Source organism: Leptinotarsa decemlineata, unplaced genomic scaffold (genome assembly GCF_025532065.1).
Source record: "Leptinotarsa decemlineata unplaced genomic scaffold, Ldec_3_MD MMD2_tig00078422_RagTag_RagTag, whole genome shotgun sequence".
NCBI lineage: Eukaryota > Metazoa > Arthropoda > Insecta > Coleoptera > Chrysomelidae > Leptinotarsa > Leptinotarsa decemlineata.
In genome coordinates this window covers 3,151,355-3,174,553 of record NW_027412747.1, presented here as the reverse complement: position 1 = coordinate 3,174,553, position 23,199 = coordinate 3,151,355, and the positions used below count along the sequence as shown (strand labels likewise).

At 35.5% G+C, this 23,199-nt stretch overlaps 1 protein-coding gene across 3 annotated transcripts in view; it reads left to right on the top strand.

The window, feature by feature from the left end:
- Positions 1-606: 606 nt before the first annotated feature.
- The window catches only part of LOC111504309 (uncharacterized), a 130,716-nt gene continuing 108,123 nt past the window's right edge, over positions 607-23,199 (top strand). Inside the window, exons 1-2 of one of the 3 annotated variants that reach the window (XM_074186050.1) lie at positions 607-962; positions 13,414-13,640. In XM_074186050.1, coding sequence (XP_074042151.1) covers positions 935-962; positions 13,414-13,640 — 255 coding nt within the window. In that variant the 5' untranslated portion in view covers positions 607-934. Of the gene's footprint in view, positions 963-1,031; positions 1,137-13,413; positions 13,641-23,199 lie in introns of those variants that run through there. The other 2 variants (XM_074186049.1, XM_074186051.1) reach the window with 2 other exon arrangements.

The following is a 23,199-nucleotide window of genomic DNA, read 5'->3' as shown; positions in this document are numbered from 1 at the left end:
GTGTTGATATTCATTAAAGTGTTTAACATTGAAACAAACTATTCGCACGGAAATGTTCAGTACTTACCTACATAATGTATCGACGCTCAATGAAATTGTTATTCTGCGATTAACGATTCGCATCAAAAATTTGAATATTGAATGCGTTTTGTTGTCACTAATATCATTCCAGATTAAATTATTTCCGTCGAAAGTTATTCGGTGGAAGCTGGTTGACATATGCTAATCGAGCAGAGAGATGGAATAATTTTTGGTGGGAATGGCAAATAAAAATAAACCGAGGTCACCGGAAAGCAGGACATGTTTAGAATAATTAGAATGCCAGGATATACTCTGAAATAAATAACACAAACCGTCTTTATACACATTTTTGATTATTTAGAAATATCCAAAGATGGTAATTAACATGAAAGTAGACTATTATTTTTTGTTGACAAATTTCAAGAAGTATACACAACACTATCATGGAGAGCAATCATTTCGAATAACAATTACGTGATTCTCTCTTTTCGGTGATAATTCTCAAATATTATAAATATTCAATATTTACAGAGCAAAGGTTTAGAGATAGTGCTTTCTACCAATTGATAAATTATGATCATGCTAGTTAGTCTTATCTCTGTATATTACGCTTGTAATTTTAATTGAGCATATTATCACTCATACAAAGAATTGTCGCGAAGAGAGTGCGGAATCAAGATCTCTCTGATGAGCTATCGCGGAAAAAACTACAATAAATTCAATTAATAATAGCTTGGATCTTGGCAAAGAAAGATGAAAAGTGGGAGTTGATAATAGAATTTTATACGGATTTTACGAGAAAAGAGAGTACACACGTTAGACTCCTTATTCAAGCGATTTTTGTCACACGGAAACCATAAAAAGTGTTTCTTGAAAATTTCGACAGTTCTTGTGCGTGCAGGTACTTTATGAAATGAACCAGAGTAGAATACTTTTTGAAGGTGAGTGTGTCTCAAGAAACCTCAGTTGTTTATTTAGTGATATTAACAGTAAACATTGTTGAAATTCGTGTCAGCATTATTGTTTTGAAGGCAAGTATTTTGGCGAAGCAATCGACAGAAGTGTGATGAAATTATTAAAAATTTTCACCTGTGATTTACTGTGTAAATTTAAAGGTATGGATGAGTTAAATGTTTCAAAAATGTGTTGCCAAGGGAATTCGGAAATCTACAACTACTTGTATGTTTGTAAGCGGCGGGTTTTGATTTGCTTTACAAAAGAAAGGTATTTGATCAAAACTTATAAAACATACAGAGTGCTTCAGAAAGAGCTGAAATATCAGATACGTATGGTTTTAAAATGAAGTTCTTGTGTATATACAGGGTGAGTCAACAAGATTCCCTCTGTCCATTGCTATCAGAGGAAACGATTTTTCGAACTGCACAATTCTTTTTGCAGTCATGTCGATAAAAACTACCTTTCAAAAATATTTTCTCGCATACTGTGTGATTCAGCCAAGCGTAGCCAACTGAAGTTATTTTTTTAAATAGAACACCCAGTATATGAATACGTCATTTGATTCGATATTTTTTTAGCTCTCTAATAAATCTTCGTTTTCCAATTTCCAATCGTGGCATTGTCAGGTTATTCCAGAAAAACTTATTTTGCAGACAATATTTTTTTAATTCACCACCCGCATGTCTACAGCAATTTATTTTTTTAGAAATAGTTAGTCAATACCACTACGATAATTTCGGAAATCTCAACTTTCGGAAACAATGTATAGGGTGCTCGGTAAAACCGGTCAAGTTTCATTCATTTTCAAGCAGACATAATTCAACTTTTTCAAATGGAACACCCTGTGTTTTTTCATTTCTATGAAATGTTTCCACATTTCACTACATTTATTATCACAGGTATATTATACAAAAAAACTGATTTTACAAATTATACCATGTAGTAATATATTTCAACTACGAAAAATGTATTTTCTTACGTCCACTTACTCAAATTTGTTTTTCGAATATTCAAACTAATCGTTAGTACATTAGCAGTTTTCATACCATCTAGTGATAGTTATCAGCGGTTTCAACGGTAAGAAATGTGTAAAAAACCAAAAGAATATTTATACTTCTTTTTTATTTAAAAACCCACTTATCCATGACTGACATCAAAAAATGAATCTCGGAATTTGTCAACAACGCCATGTGTTGAAGTTTTTTTTTCCATATGAATTATTTATTGGAAGATATGGTGCAAATGGTCCATGCTTTGGGGAAAAGTGACGGAAACTGCCTCCTTGCATCTAGGATTTACAAAGAGAAGTTCTCCGAAAGAAGACAACCAAATGGAAATGCATTTCAGGCTCTGAAAACAAGATTTGAAAGAACTGGTAATGTCAATCACGAGAAGTTCGAACGTGTCGGCCCTGTAACAAATGAAGGCAATACATTTCAAATGGCTCTTCACCTTGTTGAAAATTACTTTGTGAGTAACCGAGACCTTAGCAGGGAATTAGGATTTTCTCAAACCAGCGTGTCTCGAATGATACGAGCAAGCAAATTTCATCCTCATCACATACCATTGATGCAAGAGTTGAGAGAAAGAGATTTTGAAAAACGTGTTGAATTTTTCCGATGGAGCTTAGGAAAGATTAATCAGGGAATCGACATAACATGCATTATTATGCAACGGAAACCCCCCATTTTGTTCGTTGCCTGAACCATCAACAGCGTTGGTCACTGAATGTGTGGGGTAGAATTCTTGGAAAAAGAGTTATCGGTCCGTATTTTTTGGATGGGCGTTTCACTGGAAGATTTTTTCCGCATGAGTTTTCGAATTTATTGGACAGGGTTCCATATGGAACAACACTTAGAACGTGGCTACAATAAGACGGTTCACCACCACATTTTAAAACTGAGATACGGGTATACCTCAACGATCATTTCAATCAAAAATGGATAGGCAGGGGTGGGCCTGTGGCTTGGCCATCCAGATAACCTTTTGTGGTTACAACAATTAATAAAACTGGGTATAATTTGTAAAACATGTTTTTTATATTGTATACCCGATAAAAAATTCAGTGAAATGTTAAAACATTTCATACCGATGAAAAAAATACAGGGTGTTCCATTTGAATCTGGAGTGTCTACATGACAAAATGGTACTGGATACAGCCTGTAAAGTCGTCAGGAGTTCGGATCCCCTTCTCTGCATTTCTCCTTAGGGCAGCTGCCGGAGCAGCTGATGAACGAGGTGACTACAACTCTGTCACCGAGTTGGAACCCGTTCAGCAAAAAGCTCAGATAAAAGCCGCAGAGATCACCTTACTTCTGCGGAGACACCAGGATAAGCCAATGCATGGGATCTTCTTCAATAACATTGGAGACATTGGCTTATCAAAGCGCCTGACGTTTGCTTTTCTCAGGTCGAGTGGGCTGAAGTCGGAAACTGAGGGGTTCATCATGGCTTGCCAGGATGGTGTCTTCAACACCTTAGTCTACCGCAGTCGCGTGATTGGTATAGAGGTTCCTGACACAACGTGCAGGGCCTGCCGCGAGGCGCTCGAGACTCTAATGCACTTGCTATCAGCATGTTCAGCATATGCGGTCTCGGCCTATATCCATCGACATAACGATGGATATCGTTATGTCATTGACATTACTATCTACGGCACTCTTACGGTATTGACTAGACACCGGTGTTGCCCTACGCTCCGGGGGATATTGAATCCGTTGTGGGAAACGAGAAGTGCCGAATTTATTGGAACTATTCGTTCCCCACCCTCAGGCTCATACAAGCTAATAAGCCTGATGTAGTCCTTCTCGATCACCAGAGCAAAACGATATTTGTCGTGGAGTTTTCAGCTTCTGGCGAGACGAATATCGTCAGAAAAGAAGAGGAAAAACGGATAAAATATCGAGATTTTCTCTTCGAACTCCGCAGACTCTTTCCAGATCACTCTGTCAAAATGATTGTTCTGATTATTGGAGTCCTTGGTGGAATGAAGCCCTCTCTACTCTCGAATCTCAAAATCATACCGGCTTGCCGCACTAAGGCAGAAATATTAGCCGCACAGATGCAGAAGGCTGTCATTCTTGGCTCACTGCGTTTGCTCAAGGCACATGATTCTCGGTCCCAATGATCACTTACCCCACGGTGTGGGGAGTGGTCATTGGTTTATAATGCTGGCGCACCCTCCCGAATGTATCGGGGCTTCGGGGGATAGGGCCTGACCAGCGCACACTACGGTGAAAAAAAAATAATAATTCTCCCTTCGGTGCCGGCCGTAGGTCCACAGGGCTAACCACCCGGTGGACCCAACACTTGGTTCCCAATAATCAAGGAAGAAGCCCCCACAATCGACCCGCTCGGAGGGGTCAGAGGCAAGGTGGTGGGGCCCATAACGATGATTTGCCTACCGACGACAACCCTGGCAACGACAACGGACGCTTTGAGTGGACGCAATGAGCTGAGAGATAGCCTTATGCATTGCTACGAGAGTAGTGAGCCCGCGCGAAGAGGGTACATGACGAGATTGCATGCTCTGTGGTGTGAAACACATCCGGAGCATGCCGCCTTTTCCGCCCAAAATCTTAGGGATTACGTATCCTATCTTCGGCGGCAGGGCTATATAGCTCCTCCCCAGCCTGCTAACGAAGTGCTAGAAGTGGCAGTTCCACCACCCGTTGGCACGGCTGGAGAGAAGACTCGCACCATACCACCAATGGAGACGACAATCAGAACACGCAGAGCGCTCCACAGAATTAGGCCCCTGAAGCCACAAGAACTGGCTTGTTTGGATGCGGAGGTTCATAGTGTTCAAGAGGCTGACATCTGGCAAATCAACATCGCCGTGTATAACGTCGTCCAATCGCTTTCCGAATCTGAAGGACGAAATCCCGGCCTTGCGGTTCGGAAGATTGAACGGCGTGTACACAAGATAGAGGCTAAGATCACGTCGGCGAGACAACACGCGTCTCGTATCCAATGTGTGATAGACTACAGGGCGGCCAATAGGCCTTTCACGCCCGCAGTGCAGCGAATAGCCGCTAATCTACGACGTATCCATCACACTCTAAGCCAAGGCGTGCTGTTGACCACCAAACAGCACTGCCTTGATAGGATACGAATGCTAGTGGCTGCTAAGAAGTCACTAGTGAGGCGAGTGAGAAGTATCGCGGAAAATCTTAGGTTCCGCGAGAAACCTTCTCCCTTATTCCAAGAGCCTTCACGTGTTGTGGATAATCCGCCGACTGCTGATCAGGTGGAATCCTTCTGGAAGGATATCTATGAACACCCGCAGCCACTCAACTTAGACACTCCAGCCCTAGCGCAGTTCGAAGCTTTCAACAGAGAGCTTCGACAGCCTGAGCTCAATGAACTGCGTAATCCGATAACCCCGGATGACGTTCGAAGAGCCCTTGTTGGTTCCAAGAACTTTGCTGCTCCAGGCCCAGATGGGCTGAACACTTATTGGTGGAAAAAACTACCAAGTACCCACCGCCGTCTGGCCAGAGTTTTCAACTCATGGCTGGACGAAAAGCAGCCGATTCCGGAGGGGCGAACCGTTCTCATCCCCAAAAGCGGAGATTTGTCGATTCCTAAGAATTACAGACCGATAGATAACATGCTTGAATTTGTGTTATAAGTTGTTTACAAGCATCTTATACACACGAATACTCACCGCAGTTGACGGAGTGTTCGAACGGATACATGAGCAGCGAGGGTCGAAGAGAAGAGTCGCTGGATGTAAAGAGAACCTGCTCATCGATAGATGTGTAACGCAGGACTCGATACAATATAAGCGTAACCTCTCTATGGCCTGGATCGATTACCGTAAGGCATTTGATACAATTTCGCATGAGCTCATCTCGCATTTGCTCAGATGCCTTGCGGTACCCGATAACATAGTGAGATGCATTGAACAACTGATACCACTTTGGCGAACTTGCTTCACCATAACTTCTGGTCAAGCCAATGCATGGGGTCTTCTTCAATAACATTGGAGACATTGGCTTATCAAAGCGCCTGACGTTTGATTCGCTTCGGGGGAGAGGGCCTGACCAGCGCACACTACGGTGGAAAAAAAAAATAATAATATAATGATATTTATTCACGTAGGAACGAAGAAGAATACAGAACAATGTAGTAAGAAGATAAAGGTGAATAAATGAGTACTCGATAAGTGTTTCTCGCACTTGTTTCGAGAAAATACAATGCAATAAAACTTATAAATAATAAACATACTGACTGACAATTGCGAAAATATGAAAAAATCCAATGAGTATTAGACTTGTCTAAATCTAAAAATTTATATTTACAAATCATTCGCACACATTCATATAAATGTGTATCTATAAATTAATAAAATGGTTGATGCGTGTGACTGGTATAAGATTGTTTGTATGACATTTAAATGACACAAATGTTATAAGCGGTGTGTTGGAAATTATAATGAATAAAGAAGGTAAAATGGACAATTCTGATGTACTAAAATATATTTTGAGGTTCTGTTGTAAAGTAATAACAATTTTGTTCTTTCACACATTTTTTTACATTGATAAAAACTTTTATTTCAAATATTTTGTTTGTCAACAAAATCAGAAATCATTCGTCTTGGCTGTCTGCATATAAATTGCCACAATCACTTTTTGAAGTGGTGAAATATATTAATGTTTTTTATTGTATTAGGAAGAGTATTGAATAATTTTGGAGTCAGGTAAGTATATGTATGCTGCAAAAGTGATTTTTGTGTTGATGGAATAACATGATGATTTTTTTTCGAGTGTTGTAATTGTGTGACGGCAAGAGATAATTTTTTTTCTTGTGGTACGTAAAAATTACATTGAAATAAAAGAGTTGACGAATGTCAAAAACACCGGCTTCACAAAGCAAATTGTCTGTAGGAAAGCGTGAACTTTTCGAATGTATCAGTTTAAGAAATTTATTTTGTAGTACTTTCAGAGGACGAAGGTGTGTTCGAAATGCCCCGCCACAGCATGCTATCCCATAGCGTAAATGACTTTCTACTAGTGCGAGGTAAAGAATTTTCAGGTGGTGGATGGAGAATATTTCTCTAGAGGTTTTGAATTTGTGTAGAATACTTCGCAGCTTTTTGCAAATGAAGTTTATGTGTTCATTCTATTTAAAATGTGGATCAATAATTACACCTAAATGCTTGACCTTATTTTCAGGACGAATCAAGTGTTGATTGCTTAGATCTATACAGGAAAAGGGTGGTTTGTTCGTGCTATTGCAGCTGAATGGCATATACTGGGTTTTCTCCAAATGTATAGTTAATAACTAATATTCAAGCCAATTTTTCATTGTATCAAAGTCTGATTCTACAATATATTTTAATTCTTGCCAATTATTTGCCTTATATAGAATATTGTTGTGTTGTCTCCAAATCCTAAAATGTTTCCTTTACTTTCTAGAAAGAATAAGTCATTTATGTACAGATTGAATAGAGTAGGTCCAAGAACCGTTTCCTGAGCTATCCCACTATCAATATGCTTCTCACTGCTTATAATTTCATCTATTCTCACCGTTTGTACTCGGTTCGTGAGGTAGCTCCTAAATAGATTCAAGATAGTACCCCTTATGCCATTATCTTCCTTTGTTTGTAGAAGCAATGTGTGGTCGACGGTGTCAAACGCTTTCGATAGGTCTATGAAAACGCAGAGACTCGGCTCATTTTCATCAAGCGCTGAAGATATTTCAGATGATAATGCTAAAATTGCATCTTGGGTAGAAATATTTTCTCTACATCCAAATTGTTGATCAGATATTAAATTGTATTTTGAGATAAATGATGTTAGTCTTTTTTTGAGTAATTTCTCGAAAACTTTAGTTAGATGTGTTATCAGCGATATGGGGCGATAATTTGTAACTTGATGCTGACTTAGCGAAACGCTCGTCGAGAGAGTCTTTTTTCATTAGTTCGGATTTTCATTGTCTAAAATGATATAAAATGATTTGAGATCCCTGAAATAATCAATAAAATTAAAAAGATTATTCCAAAAAATAACACTTATGTTGAGCAGAAAAACCGAAATTACAATGAAATAAAATACAAGCAACGATTGAAAATTGAACAATCAACATGAAATGAAAATTAAAATTATAAGAGTTTTTTTAGCTAATTTCTTTGGTTTTATTGATTTTTTATAATATTAGACAATGGAAGTCCGAACGATTGAAACGTACTATGGAAACATTGTCAACCACCTTCAAACAATCTTTTTGTTCAGGTGTGGAAAAAGTGTTTTCAATAAATTCATTTTACGCCCATTCCCCTCATCAAATATGATATGATATAGGTTTTGAAACTCTGAAAAATATGATTGTTTTAAATATTTTGTTTCCTGGCAATACTCACAATACATTTACAAAATTATAAAAGGCTGTAATTGTACATTCCTTGTGCTCTGGTACCGAAGATTACTATCATAAATTATCGCTTCCAAAATCGCATACATCCTTAGCTGGGTGATTGGATTTATGTTGTTTGCGACTTGCAATGCGGGGGATTTGCAAATCAGTTCCAAATCCAGCTGTTGTTCTCTGTGAAATGTCTGAAATATTCTGATTTTCCTTGTCTGCGTTACCGCGATGATTTTTAATAACAGAAATAATTCTCTCAATATGATTCGCATATGTGTACATATCGATAGTCTTCGATTGTAATGCATTGGCACTAGGTTCTAATATACCTGAATATGTGGCCATCAATGCAACACATATAATGAATACTGATTTAGTAGCAGCACAATGTAACTGATAAGCACCTTTTTTGGAGAACTTCATAAAAGTGTAGAAAGGGCAAACTTTTTAGTTAACCCCAATAAGTTACTGCGTGAAATAAAAAAAACCTTTGATATACGTCGAAGAAGTTGAGGAATAAATAATCAGCAAAGGAATAACTGCAAATATCTTTGAATTTTGTGTTCATTTTTTAAGACGGAGGCAGATTTTGGCCTCCGAAACGTTAAGATAAGTATAGTATTATTTCTTAGCAATTTTTTTGATAGACAAAATTGTTACATACGACAAGTTACTGATAAAACATTTTTCTTTGTGAGAAATACTTTGATTTTATGCAGTAACTTTTCGGGGTGAACTAACACTTAAATGAAGTTTTCCATTATAATTTTTATATTTTTCAGATTGCGGAAGGTGAAAATACCGCCATCATAATATATATATATATATATATATATATATATATATATATATATATATATATATATATATATATATATATATATATATACAGGGTGTCCCTGGACTTCCTCTTTTCCTCTCGGGAATGTATAGATAGGGTCAAAATATCACCAGTACTTCATATAACTTTTTTTCCTAAAAGTCTTCGTAACCAAGTTACGGGCCCTCGAAGTTACAAAATGAAAAATGTTTTTCTTTGATAACTTTTCAAGTGAATATTCAAAATCATCCAAATTTTGGGAATTGACTAAACAAATGAATTCCGTCAATGAGCTTTCATGCAGGAGTCAGTTGTTTTGCTACAAAGTCAGGAACGGACTACCCCCGATGGTCCACACCCCAAAACTTTGAAATGACAGATATTTTTCAACATTTTTCAACAAAATAAGGTTACTTGGACAATTTTATGAATAAAAGTACTCGTGTGGAAAGTCGATCGGAGCAACGAGTCTTGATAAAAATGTAGTTTCACTCGACGACATCAAACCCGCTCGTCCACCATTATTTGAAATGAATAATTATCAAAGCAGAAATAATAATAATAACGTTAATTCAACAACATTTATCCTGAGATGTCTACCATTATTCGAAAATATTAGTCGTAAACAAAAAGTACAGTACCTACATGGAAGTTTAAGTCACAATTGTGATAGCAGATATTTTTTCAAAAGAAATATCAAGTACTTCTAGTCGGGTATTATTTCTGTAAGCCTAGGATATTCAATAGCCTTCTCGTTTAAACTGATATACGACTTATTATATATCAGTTCAAAGTAGGTAAGTATAATTCCTTTCACAGTTGTAGGTTCGATCTTCTTTGAGATTTTTGAGGATTATCTATACTGATTTGAAACAGGTTCTAATATCATACTCAATCCAAATTTTTCTTATTCTATTGATTGTGACGGCCAAAATAATTTTTGAAGTATTGAATCTTCGCCCAAAAGTGAAATATAAAACGTGTAAACAAAAATATTTCTGTTGGAATTCGTACAATTTTTTACCGTACGTCAAACCCGTATAATATGAATTGGCAAAATTCTAATTTAATTGATATTTACCAATCTTCCTAGTGTGTCTTAGAAACTAGTATTACTTTTACTAATAATATTATTACAATTATATACTAATTTGTCAGATATTATTGTCGCATGAATAATAATACGTCGAAATCAGTACGATGACAGAAATGTGAACTTGGTTCGCATGCGGATTTTTTGGTCGGTATAAAAGCAGTAGGACTATGCCGATTCTTGGCCACCTGAAAGAGGCCCAGAAACCGCAAACGGTTGGAGACTGGCCTGGAAGCCGAATACCGTTTTGGCCTAGGATCCGTATGTGGTTTTGATCTAGAAGCCATCTACGGTTTTGGCATATGGCATATGGGCCTGAAAAAATTCCCACGCTTGAGATCGAACCTTGGTCGCCTCGATAAGAGATCGGATGCATTAGCTCTGCGCTGATGTGCTGTCTCACGAGATATCAAGAAAAATTTGGTGTTATGTTATCGATAGTGTGTATGTGGCATGAATGCGGCAGGGCAGAAGTATTTTTTTATCGGATGGGTGTTGAAGCGAAGGTTCACAATAAATAGGGGATGTTGGGGGTTGTATTTTTTGGAGGATGTGCCTGACTGAAAAATGACTGTTGAAGAGAAGATCAATCTTATGTGAAAAACCATGAAATTGGCTGTTATGTGAAAAAAAACCTAAAAGTTTTTAGCCTAACAGGCTTCATCAAGTGATTTGAATCACATTCAAATCACTTGATAAAGCTGCTGCGCTAGCGAAACATGTTGTGATGAGTTTTTCAAATACAGTTTGTGGAGATCAAATCGTGAGGTGTTTTTGAAATTACTATGGATCTTCATCAAGTAACGGCCAAATCAATTAGGAAAAAAACATTGCAATCAATAAGGGAAATTTATATTGAACACCAAAGCTGCAGGAAGTCGATATTCCGTTGAGCACACATGTATTTGTCCTTGCTGATGCCGGTAAAACCGGTTGGAACTTTCATCAAAGTTTCATCATTTTTTGACAGTGAATTTGTGACGAATAAGGCAGGAAAACGTGCGTTCTTTCACTTTTCTTCGTAAACATTTTTTGATGCACCTTCGTTTTTTGCACGTTATAATGTATCAAAATTCGGATGCGTTGAAAAGTGCAAAAAAACGGCGGTTTTCAACGTGAGTCGCATCGAAACTCTGTTACGGAAGAAAATGCGAAAACTCAACATTTTTTGATGAAGAATAATGATTTTTTGACCTTTTTTTTTCAAAAATTAATGAATTATTTTGAGTTCTTATTTTTCGATGGTATTTGGAAAAATGAATTTGTTTGTGCTCATATATTTCATATGGATATTTATGACAGAATCACAAGAAGAAAAGAGAGGTGGAAAGCAAGTGCGTTTATTCCATAGACACACATTCATACACACAAACATATACGCACACACACACACACACATACACACATCTAGAGTTGTTTTTCAGAGTCGTCTTCGTGTATAATGGAATAGTGACTCCTTGGTACAGTATAAAAAATTCAAGGAAAAATTTTTCTTGACTGGAAAATTTTTTCTATCCCCGCTCTTAACATTCCACATAATCTTCAAAGTTAATTTTGTTTTACACAATGGTGTATTTCACACTCTGGGATTTTTCAAGTTTTTATACTAGATCTAAAGCTTACAAAGTTTCTATTTATCGCTTGTGAATTTTCTCATGAAATCGTAATGAAAATCGTACACATATATCTACTTTGGAAATATTTGAAACTATCATACCGATATAGAGAGGTTTATTGAATAGCAGATCGCCCTTTTTCATTTTGATAGCTATGAGATTCTTATCGAAAACTGTTTCACTACGTGAATTTGGGCTTGCAATCAAATTTTTTGCGCCAAATCAACCGTGCCATTTTTTCACCAATTTCACCATTTGATGTTCCCTTATGTTTTTTATGGATTTTCCAAACGTGTCGTTATTGGCAAATTTGCAATTGTTTTTACTGAAAGTTGTGGCTTTGGCACGCAACGCATAATTACTTCAGTGTAACCACGCCAATTGATTGAATTGAAACACTCTGTGGACTTTGTTAAGAACGAGTGTGTACGAGAGAACTTGTTTCAGCAATTGGTAGTGTATTTATTTGTCTTTATAGTACAGAGTAGTCATAAACTTTGAAACTTTTGAATTTAGTGGGAATTAGTGTTCGGCACAAATCGAGAAGTCTCATGAATCAGATATCATTTACGACTTCATGTCACGGATGTTAAATCCATTCATGTCACGATTGCAGTATGTAATGACATTCATTCGCTCATTGGAATTATTTCCAGTCATAGAAATCTTGTTTAAATTTGAAGTAGTAAATTTTTAGGTGGGAATAATTTTTCGGAAGGAAACTTTTTGCTTTCTACTTGTCCATTTCTGAACAAAAAATGTGGAAAACTTACAAAGTAAGAAAGAAAATGAAGTATTTACAATTAAACTATTTACGAAGATGTGTAGTTCATGCATAGAATATATTTTCAGACACAATTTGAAAGAAAAAACCCTCAGCCAATTCCATATAAACATTTAATTATACAAAAAAGTATTTTAGAAACAACTACGAATATAATAGAATATTACGAAAGGGGCCTTCTCCTCCACGAGATCGTATTTCGACAAAATGAATATACATTCGTTTTAATTTTGACTTTCAACTTTATGGATGTTGAGTTTTTCTTAGCTATATAAATAATTGAAACGCCGATTTTAAAGGAATATGTCACATCTATATTTAATCAGTCATGTGCAGATAATTTCACAAACTACACCTAAACGATTTGGTCTCCACAAACTTTAATGAAAAAATATATCACAACATGTTTCGCTAAACATTAGCTTTTTCAAAGTGTACACTGTGCAGTGCAGTGTGCAGATAAGTCTAGACTAGTTGACGGACGCGGTTCGTAATCATTCATTTCAGTGGAGTGTATACGAACGTTTTCGCATACATCTAAAATCAGAGCACTCTTATAAAAAGGAAATGAGAAAAGCAGTGATTCACAAGTATAACATCAATACAGTCAGTATACTTTCAAAGACTTCGAGCGGAATGGTAATGAAAAGTTGAATATAGCGTAAAATATAGTTTATTTTCCATATCAGGGTACGACACCCAATTAAAGATGCAATTCCTAGCAGTACACTGACTTTTTCATCTGTTACAGAGTATCCGCTGAAAAAATCAAGCATATATAAAAGAAATACCAGAAAGGAATCGTCCAGACTACCCTTAAAAGTAGCCCGGCTCTGTTTTCTGGGAATCCTACTACCATGCGTGCTTCTCAGTGTGCCCCTGTACATGCGATACCGAGTGTATGGTCTTCAATTGTATCCTCTTGCAGTATCAGATATGAGAATGCTGGACAGCAAGGTTTCGACGACGTGGTGTCAGGTTGGTATAACAAATTGTCATTAACTTAGAGTAGACTTACAGATGCTCTGGAAATAACAAAGTATGGCAAATAAATGAAATCACTAATAAGAGTTCCATTCCAGATGGTTCGAATTTACTTTGTTTAAATTACTTACCGCAACATTATATTGTTTTCATTGCGGAAATAATGTTTCGTTTTACACCTTCCTACTAGTTTTTGAAGAAAAATAAATCCAAACATACGTATTCTTATTTGTTGATTACGAATCTGAGGTCAAAATTTGGTGCTCTGGGCAACTTTTGGAGATACATCTATTCAATATTGGAGACATCTATTTTTTCAGTAATTTACTTCCGAAAAAAACTCACAAAATAGCACCTTCTCGCGATCGCATGCTTCGATTCGTTGATCTGTTGAACTTTTGATAAAAAACTTTGACACTTACAATACTTCCTTACAAAATGTTTGAATTCCTCAAACCAATTACTTTCTGTTGATGAAACTTCGAGTTATTGGTTGTTTTGAATCATTTAGATTGAATGTTCAGTAGCCCTGGGTCCCTACGTCCAGCACTAGAGGACATTTCACCTCTAGCAACCTCATTTTTGAGTTGTCAAATGATTTCTGTACTCTTACGATATACCGTCCACCAGTTTAATAAAATAGGTGATATCAAATATGAAACATTTCGGTCCTTCGAGTCCAATATTCTTCTCTGGAAATCATAAGGAGTTTGAGTAAACATCGTACTGAGTAAATTACCTTCAGTATTTTTTTGTAATCATTGATCTGTCTCAATTTTTGCGTCAAGGTCAGACTATACCATTTTGCATCTGACTGTCCTTAGCATCAACTTTTTTATCAACTTTCTTGAGATACTTGTGATGCACTGTTTGGAACCTTCGGTTTGGTAATGAATTTTACTGATGTTTTTCCCTAACACCAAACCGTTATTTCAACACCTCGACACATGTTTCAAACAACATGCTATTAAAGACACATTTTATTCAAAGGTTACCAGTTTTTCGCTTCCATCCTAACACTATGACATCACAATGATATTGAAAGGACATTCAGGGAACCGCCAGTTCCTTGAAAAATCTCATGAAGAAGTGTTATTGTATCGAAGGGTGACCTTAAGAACGGATTGCATACACAGAATAACCTATAAGAAAATTTAGTCTTACCTGATTGTCCTTGGGTCCGGAGGTATTCATGTACTGTTGGAGTTGAATACAGAGCACTTCTGTGCACAAGTGATGAATAACAGCCATCGACAATTTCTCACAACGAAAGACAAGGGTTAAATGTTTCGACACTGAATCTAGTACGCCAGATACCTCGCTATCAAGAACGCCTTTATGCGCACACACACACCGATTTTGGACGGCCAGTATAAAATCGGCCGATATTTTATTGGTAGCGGGTGCTTGCACACTCACCGGATTCTTATCGGTCACACAATCAGTTGCTTTGTTGTCGTAATTAGTACGCACTACCAAAACGAAGTTAATACGTAGTAACTACAATTTCACCGAGCATTCGAGACTGGAATGGTCGGTAAAAAACCGGTGAGTATGCAAGAGTGTATTTAGTCATGTACGCCACTACTTCCCGGTACTGCCGGCGATACAGTGGCAGTGGACGGCTGCTCACCGGTATTTTACCGCCGACGATCACCGGTCGGCTTGTGTGCCAGGTCCCGTTCCCACATGTGGTTCACTATTGGAATTTTGACGACCAGTACAAAGTCGGCCGTCCAAAATCGTTGTGTGTGCAACTAGCGTTAGCTGGCAAACTATCGGCAGAATGCGACGCAAGTATTGAAAAGACCTTCAGCAGACCGTCCTGGCAGACGGTCGAGAGCCTACCAAGACTTCCAGTACGTCCTCTCATCATTGGGTCTCCTTACGGACTGAACGTTTCGAGATAGACATCTGCTCACTGAGGCGTTCAAGTGTATAGTAGTGGCCGGTGTCGAACGCTCAAACTGAAACTGCACACACACACTCAAGGTCATACGCTATGCGACGCGACGTTATTAGTGATAGAGAATCGGCTGTAATTTATGATAGAGAATCGACTGTAATTTATGAGGTCATGTGACGTGCGACATAAGGTGATCTGATCGTCGCGTCTCCAGAAGTCGAATCATAGGCGGATGGTTAAAAGGGGATTTCAAGGTCATGACGTGACTCAAGGTCACATGACGGCATATGCAACTCAAGGATAAGTCATGGGCGGATAGTAGAGAAGGAGTTTCATAGTCTAATTTGGTGGGGTTATGCTGGTGACAGGGAGGTCCAGAACTATCATCAGCACCCTACTTCTGTTGTTGCAGAAGTCGATTCCCTACCGCTTTTGGCGAACCGGGTGATACACATAAATTTGGTGCTCCAATCATTCAAAAATAATTGAAGTGATTCTTCAACAAATCCAATTTCGCGCCTCTCATTAGATTTTTTGTTGGTCTGGGACTTCTGCATCGTGGCGCCCTGAGCTGATGCTTTGGTTATCTTATCCAGAAGTGGACACTGCTGAAGTTTTCTCTCAAACATATCATAATAACCGGATTCAATTTAATCTTGTTTCGTACTGTTTCACCTTTTTTTCTGTATCCAAAAGATCACATAAACTTTCGGTTTTGATAGGCAGGTTTGCTCATTATTGTCATTGCTGTAACTAGCGGTTCAATCTAGGAAATCTTTCTAATTTTCAGGGGTTTTTGCTAATCCGTTTTTTCTGAAGGGCCAGATTCATGTTCCCAGATAGCGCACAGTTTCCTCAAGATATACTAATTCTATTGTCCATTTGTAACTCAGGAATTTTCGTAAATAATCCCATAAATGTCCATAAGATATCATAACAGAGCTTTTGTAGCTCCTGGATCACTGGCTCATGCCGAGAATTATTTGATTATTTTTTTGACCAATAATTCAGTTACAAACTGCCCCGAAATCTCATACTTTTATGTAAACTAAACATTGACCTACAATGTCTTAATTATCCTAAAGACTTTCGTTCTAGCGATTTGTACGGAACATGATATAAAATTTCGTGATTTGAAACATTACACGACTAATGCAACATGTTGGTACCGATAAAATTGAAATAAAATTTTTCCTTAGTAGGCTTTTGAAACAAAATTTTAGTATTGCTTAACGTCAAATTATTGGGTTTAATGAATGGATTTGTTTTATGTACATATTTTCGTACATTTATAATTCACAAATAAGTTTTGTTTAAGTACAATGTTATCCACACAAGACAAAGTGAAAATTGTTCTTTTATGTGAACAGAATGTGCCATATTCAGATGTTGTTTGCATTTTCAATCACCGGCATCCAGCAAGAAATATCCACTTTAGTAGGTACCGTGGGAAGTATATTGAAAAGATTGAAAGGAACTGGCTCTGTGGACAATCGTTTCAATAAACCACATAATCCAATAAAGTATAATGAAGAACAAGTCAATGTTTGTTTGAGCTTTGTTGAAAATGGAAAAACTAATATTAGGAGTATTAGTGAAGATACAGGGGTTGGCAGAGAAACTGTGAGAAGAATTTTGCACAAAAATAAATTCCATCCCTATAAGCAAACACACTCTTAAAGAAAGATATTTCTATATTCGAGTAGGATTTTCATTTTGGTTCCAAGGTGAGAGAGAAAATAATGTCGTATTTCCCTACAGGATTTTATGGACAGGCGAGGCAACTTTCACGACGAACAGAACAATTAGTTTCCAAAATTGTTGCTGGTGGCCCAACAATAATCCGAATGTTGTAATAGAATTCCGTGACCAATATTCATTTAAAAGAGATGTGTGCTGTGAGTTATTACATACCCAAATAATTGAACCATATTTTTTTAGAGAAAGTTTATTATAAATCAGGCCACCAAAATCATCGATTGACTTTTTTCTATGGGGTTATCTGAAATAAAAATTGTATAAGCACATACCATTTGCAAACAAAAAACATTTAGAAAATACCATTCGGGAGTGTTGTGCTAACATGAAGATTCTGTATCATTGTAAATCCAAGATGGTTGCAGGTGCAAAATGGCGGATTACATATTGTTTCACAACTACCTTAATATGTGTGTATAATGACAGGGCTCGACTAATAGATTAGTAGTACAATTTGAAAAAGATGCAAATTCAAGATGGCTGCAGCTAGAAAACGGCGGATTACATATTACCTTGTAATACTTAGGCACTAAATGAACTAAACAGAATGAGAATAATATTACTGGAGTTTTTTCCCAACACCAAATCGTTATTTTTACACCTCGACACGTGTTTCGATCACCAAGTGATCATCTTCAAGAGGAAGATAAAACTAAAAACTACTTAAAACTAAAGCTACTTATACTAATCAGGTACATCATACAGGTAGGTAATCAGAAATACCACCCATACAAGTGTACCACCCTAAATTAATTTTACAATTGACCTTCCTATTATTTTACAATATGTCCTTCTGTATGTTTAAATGTTACAGCTATATATAGAACAATTTTCAGCTATATAAAATTAGTTTCACAATATTGCCTATCTAAATATATTTACAATGTGTCTTTTTGTAGTAATCAGTAAACCCAACAATATTATTTCAACAAGCTATATAGTATGCTATTTGGTATTGGTCCGTTATCGTTATTCATAATATTATTATGTTTACTCATTTCTACACTCTCATAGGCATCTAGTTGCCTGTTGTTGTTAACTTGTCTAACTAATCTTAAAGAACTGAAGTCTATGGAATGGTTTTGTTGCAAAATATGATGGGCGACTGCTGATTTTTCAGGTCTTCCATATTTTAAGTGTGCTATGTGAACCTATCATGTGTTAGAGGGAAAGTCAAAAGACGATGCACCAAAAAATTCAACCCAGCACGTTTGTGCTGTCCACAGTGATGTGAACTGTCAGGAATATACCTGTACGTGCTTTTTTTTAAATATATCGTATTCTAACCCTCCTTTGCTCCTCATTACAATTAGAAAATAAGGGACAACTACCATTTCTTGAGGAGCAAAGGAGGGTTAGAATACGATATATTTAGAAAAGAAACAAGCACGTACAGGTATATTCTTGACAGTTCACATCACTGTGGACAGCACAAACGTGCTGAGTTGAATTTTTTGGTGCATCGTCTTTTGACATTCCCTCTAACACATGATAGGTTCACAAAAGAAAAACGTACAATACAGAAAATAGCAGCTACTAACGGTTTCCCGAGGGGTATTGTAGATGGCATAATTAGGAAAAAGAAGTTTAGGTTAAGAATGAACGAAATCTCGACTTTCAGAAAGGACAAAAACCAAGATAAATACATCTCAGTTCCATACCACCAATATACGAAGAACTTTGGAAAGATTTTCAAGGAACTAGGTATGAAGGTGGTTTTTAAAACAAGTCATACACTGCAGAGCCTTTTGGAAAGTCCAAAAGACAAAGTCGAGAATTCGGAAAAGTCTGGAATTTACGAAATTGAATCTAAGGTCTGCGATGCAAAATATTATGGACAGACAAAAAGATCTATTAAAGTGAGATATAAGGAACACATAGCACACTTAAAATATGGAAGACCTGAAAAATCAGCAGTCGTCCATCATATCTTGCAACAAAACCATTCCATAGACTTCAGTTCTTTAAGATTAGTTAGACAAGTTAACAACAACAGGCAACTAGATGCCTATGAGAGTGTAGAAATAAGTAAACATAATAATATTATGAATAACGATAATGGACCAATACCAAATAGCATACTATATAGCTTGTTGAAATAATATTGTTGGGTTTACTGATTACTACAAAAAGACACATTGTAAATAATTTAGATAGGCAATATTGTGAAACTAATTTTATATAGCTGAAAATTATTCTATATATAGCTGTAACATTTAAATATACATAAGGACATATTGTAAAATAATAGAAAGGCCAATTGTAAAATTAATTTAGGGTGGTACACTTGTATGGGTGGTATTACTGATTACCTACCTGTATGATGTACCTGATTAGTATAAGTAGCTTTAGTTTTGAGTAGTTTTTAGTTTTATCTTCCTCTTGAAGATGATCATTTGGTGATCGAAACACGTGTCGAGGTGTAAAAATAACGATTGGTGTTGGGAAAAAACTCCAGTAATATTCATTACTACACCAAAGGTTCCAAACAGTACATCACAAGGATGAGAAGAATTAGTTACGGAATAGTAAACTGAAAACTTGAAAATAAAATAAATAGAAATAATGTTAAACGGTTTTATTGAAAACAAAAAATAATAATGATGTAGATATTGTACTGAAAACTAAAAAATTATTCGGAAGATCCTAATAATAATAAAATCGTTGGCCGCAACGTTACTTGGGTAAATAACGAGTATGTGAATACTACGCCCAATGATTTCATTATTTTTCATCAGATGAATACCGTAGATTGCTGAGGAGAGTGGTTTAATAACTGTTACCTAGGACCTTTAGAATTATTTTTTAGTTTTTAGTACATCATCTACATCAATATTATTTTTTCTTTTCAATATAATCGTTAAAAATATTTTTTTTCACTAATTTTATTTTTAAGTTTTTATTTTCTAATTTCATCACTCAATTCTTCTCATTCTGTTCAGTTCATTTAGTGCTTCAGTATCACAAGGTAATATGTAATCCGTCATTTTGTAGCTGCGACCTTCTTGAATTTGTATCTTTTTCAAAGTGTACTACTATTTTATTAGTCAAGCCCTGTCATTTGATACCCATATTGAGGTCGTTATGAAACAATATGAAATCCGCCATTTTGTAACTGCGGCCATAATCAAGTAATTTGAGAATGGTCTAACAAACCAAAACCGGTCGAAACAAATCTGATAAACTCAGTAGAAATCAGACAAAAGTATGTTTTTATCCTATATTCAAAATTAATTTCTACAAAATGAATAGGTTATCAATCGAACAAACTATATATTTAATATAAATATCATATCTATCTCGGAAGTTACCACAAACATGAAGTGATTTATCATCTAGTCATCTAGTCTAATCAACATGTTCAAAAACATGAAAAATAGAGATAAAGGTCCTTAAAATATAAGCGATAGCTCATTCGATTCGGAATCACTCCTAGAAAAAGTTTTTGAAGGATTTTGGTGCAGGTAAAAAATTACAATTGTTATCAACAAAGTAAGATTTGAAAAAAATGGTATTTAGTTTTTCGTTAATAACTCAAAAAATATTAATATTTAAGCAATTTTGAAAAAAGCTCATTAAAGAGGAGGAAATTTCCGATAAAAAGTCCTAACTTTCGAAATTCTATTTCCATTAATTATAATTTTAATTTGACGTTGAAAATAGGGTTCCACGCAGTTGTTACGGCATGCGCGCGCTGCCGCTAAAGAGAGTTCATTAAAAGAAATAATTTTTTTATAACATAAAACATTTCATAAACATTTTTTGTTAATTATGATTTTTTATAACTATTGCAAAATGAAATATCTAAAAATTGTTAATGAACATTTTTTTTCAATTGATATTTAGCTCTGTCTATTTTCACATTAAACAATGACAGTTATTAACATAGGATATGAATTTTTATAATTTTCCTGTTATTTTGTTGTCTAGAGATAATTATGATTGAAAAAAAATGTTTGTTCTTAATTTTAATTTTTAATTGTTTAAAATCAATTTTTTTCTATTTCAGTTGTTTAAATAATTAGTTAAGAAATAATTCTGCTTTTGAAAAGCATAATTTACACTTTTGAATAGTTTGGCAAGGAATTTTTTTTTAATTCATCGTTAAATTGTTTATTAGTTTAACAATTTGTTATAAACAAATATTGACCAACGATATATTTCTTTTCTGAAGCAGAAAAAAATTATAGAAACAGCTATATATGAAGAAGTGCCTTAAATTTTTTATTTTTATCAGCTATATATAAAAAAGTGACATAAAAATTTTTTTAGCACTTTTCTATATATATATATCTGCTTTCATAATTTTTTTTCTACGGGAGTCGATTCATTCAAGAGTTAAGAAGATACTAGATTTTTTCAAATTTTTAAAATGACATTTTATGTTATAAAAAAATTATTTCTTTTGATAAACTCTTTTTAGCGGCAGCGCGAAACCCTATTTTCAACGTCAAATTAAAATTATAAATAATGGAGATGGAGTTTCGGGAGTCGGAACTCTTTACCGGAAATTTCCTCCTCTTTAACGAGTTTTTTTGAAAATTGCTTACATATTAATACTTTTTGAGTTATTAACGAAAACTAAATATCATTTTTTTGAATCTTATTTTGTTAATAACAATTACAATTTTTTACCTGCACTAAAATCCTTCAAAAACATTTTTCTAGAGGTGATTCCGAATCGAATAAGCTATCGCTCATATTTTTAGGACCTTTATCTGTATTTTTCATGTTTTTGAACTTGTTGATTAAACTAATCACCCAATTAACTAACTTGTGTGCGCCACTTCGATAGAGAGGAAGTCACGCAGTCTATCGCAGGTCTTTTCCCGTAACCCGCACGCACACGAATCTAACAACTTTAGTACAATCTGTGTCGTAGATCGTAGATATATATCAGTTTGCTGAATCCATGTCTATGCTGATCCCAAATTCCATGGATTTTAGATAATATCACTTGATCATTTCAGTTTTCATCGAGGTCAAGTATCAATTATTAATGTATGAAAACGGTAACACAATTCGCAAGTTACTAGGAAATTTATTGTTTATCACATTTAGATACCTTTCAAACATCAAACATCATCTAAAGACTTGAATACAATGTTTTTTACATAAAAGTATTTTGCATATTTTTAAGACAAAAAAAACAATTCATTTTGTTCTGATGAGTCTTTTCACATATTATTTGGCATCTAAATAAGGTACACTACTCACTAATGGGTGAGAACCATTATGTTTCATAGATTTTGGATATATAAATATTATAAGCACATGAATGACCTCGACCATTCATCCCTAAAAGATATAAATAGTTATTGATGGGAAATTTTTTTTAATGGGACACCCTGTATATTCCTGCATAATTCAATAGAGCTTAAAATTGACTTTACAGAAATGTAGCCACTTGGTGTTTTGCTATAGTTATCTTTCAAATACAGTACTTTTAGGTTTTTTCATGTAGACTTTGAAACGCACGCTTTGATCAAATAGGCTTTGGACGACGCGGCGATAAAACAGAAAGGAATTGTTCAGTTGTAGCTATCAAATCTTGAGAAAGCTTTTCACAACAGTAATTGAAACACTCAATTTTAATAAAACTGATAACAATTTATACTATATTTACTACTAATAAGTGAAACTTCAACAATAATAATAATGATAAAGAACAAACAATGAAATATATTTCTTCGGACAAGAGGTGTTTGGAATGTATACCAGCTTCTCCTACACATAGGCGACACCTTTCCTGAACGTTTTTTGCCGGATTAATCAGCTCAATAGGAATGAGAGAAGCAAAACTTTGCATCAGTACCGCTTCCAATTCGAATCTAGAATGTGTCGGCGATTTAAGAATAAGATTTTCAACTTTCCCCAAAGGTAAAAGTC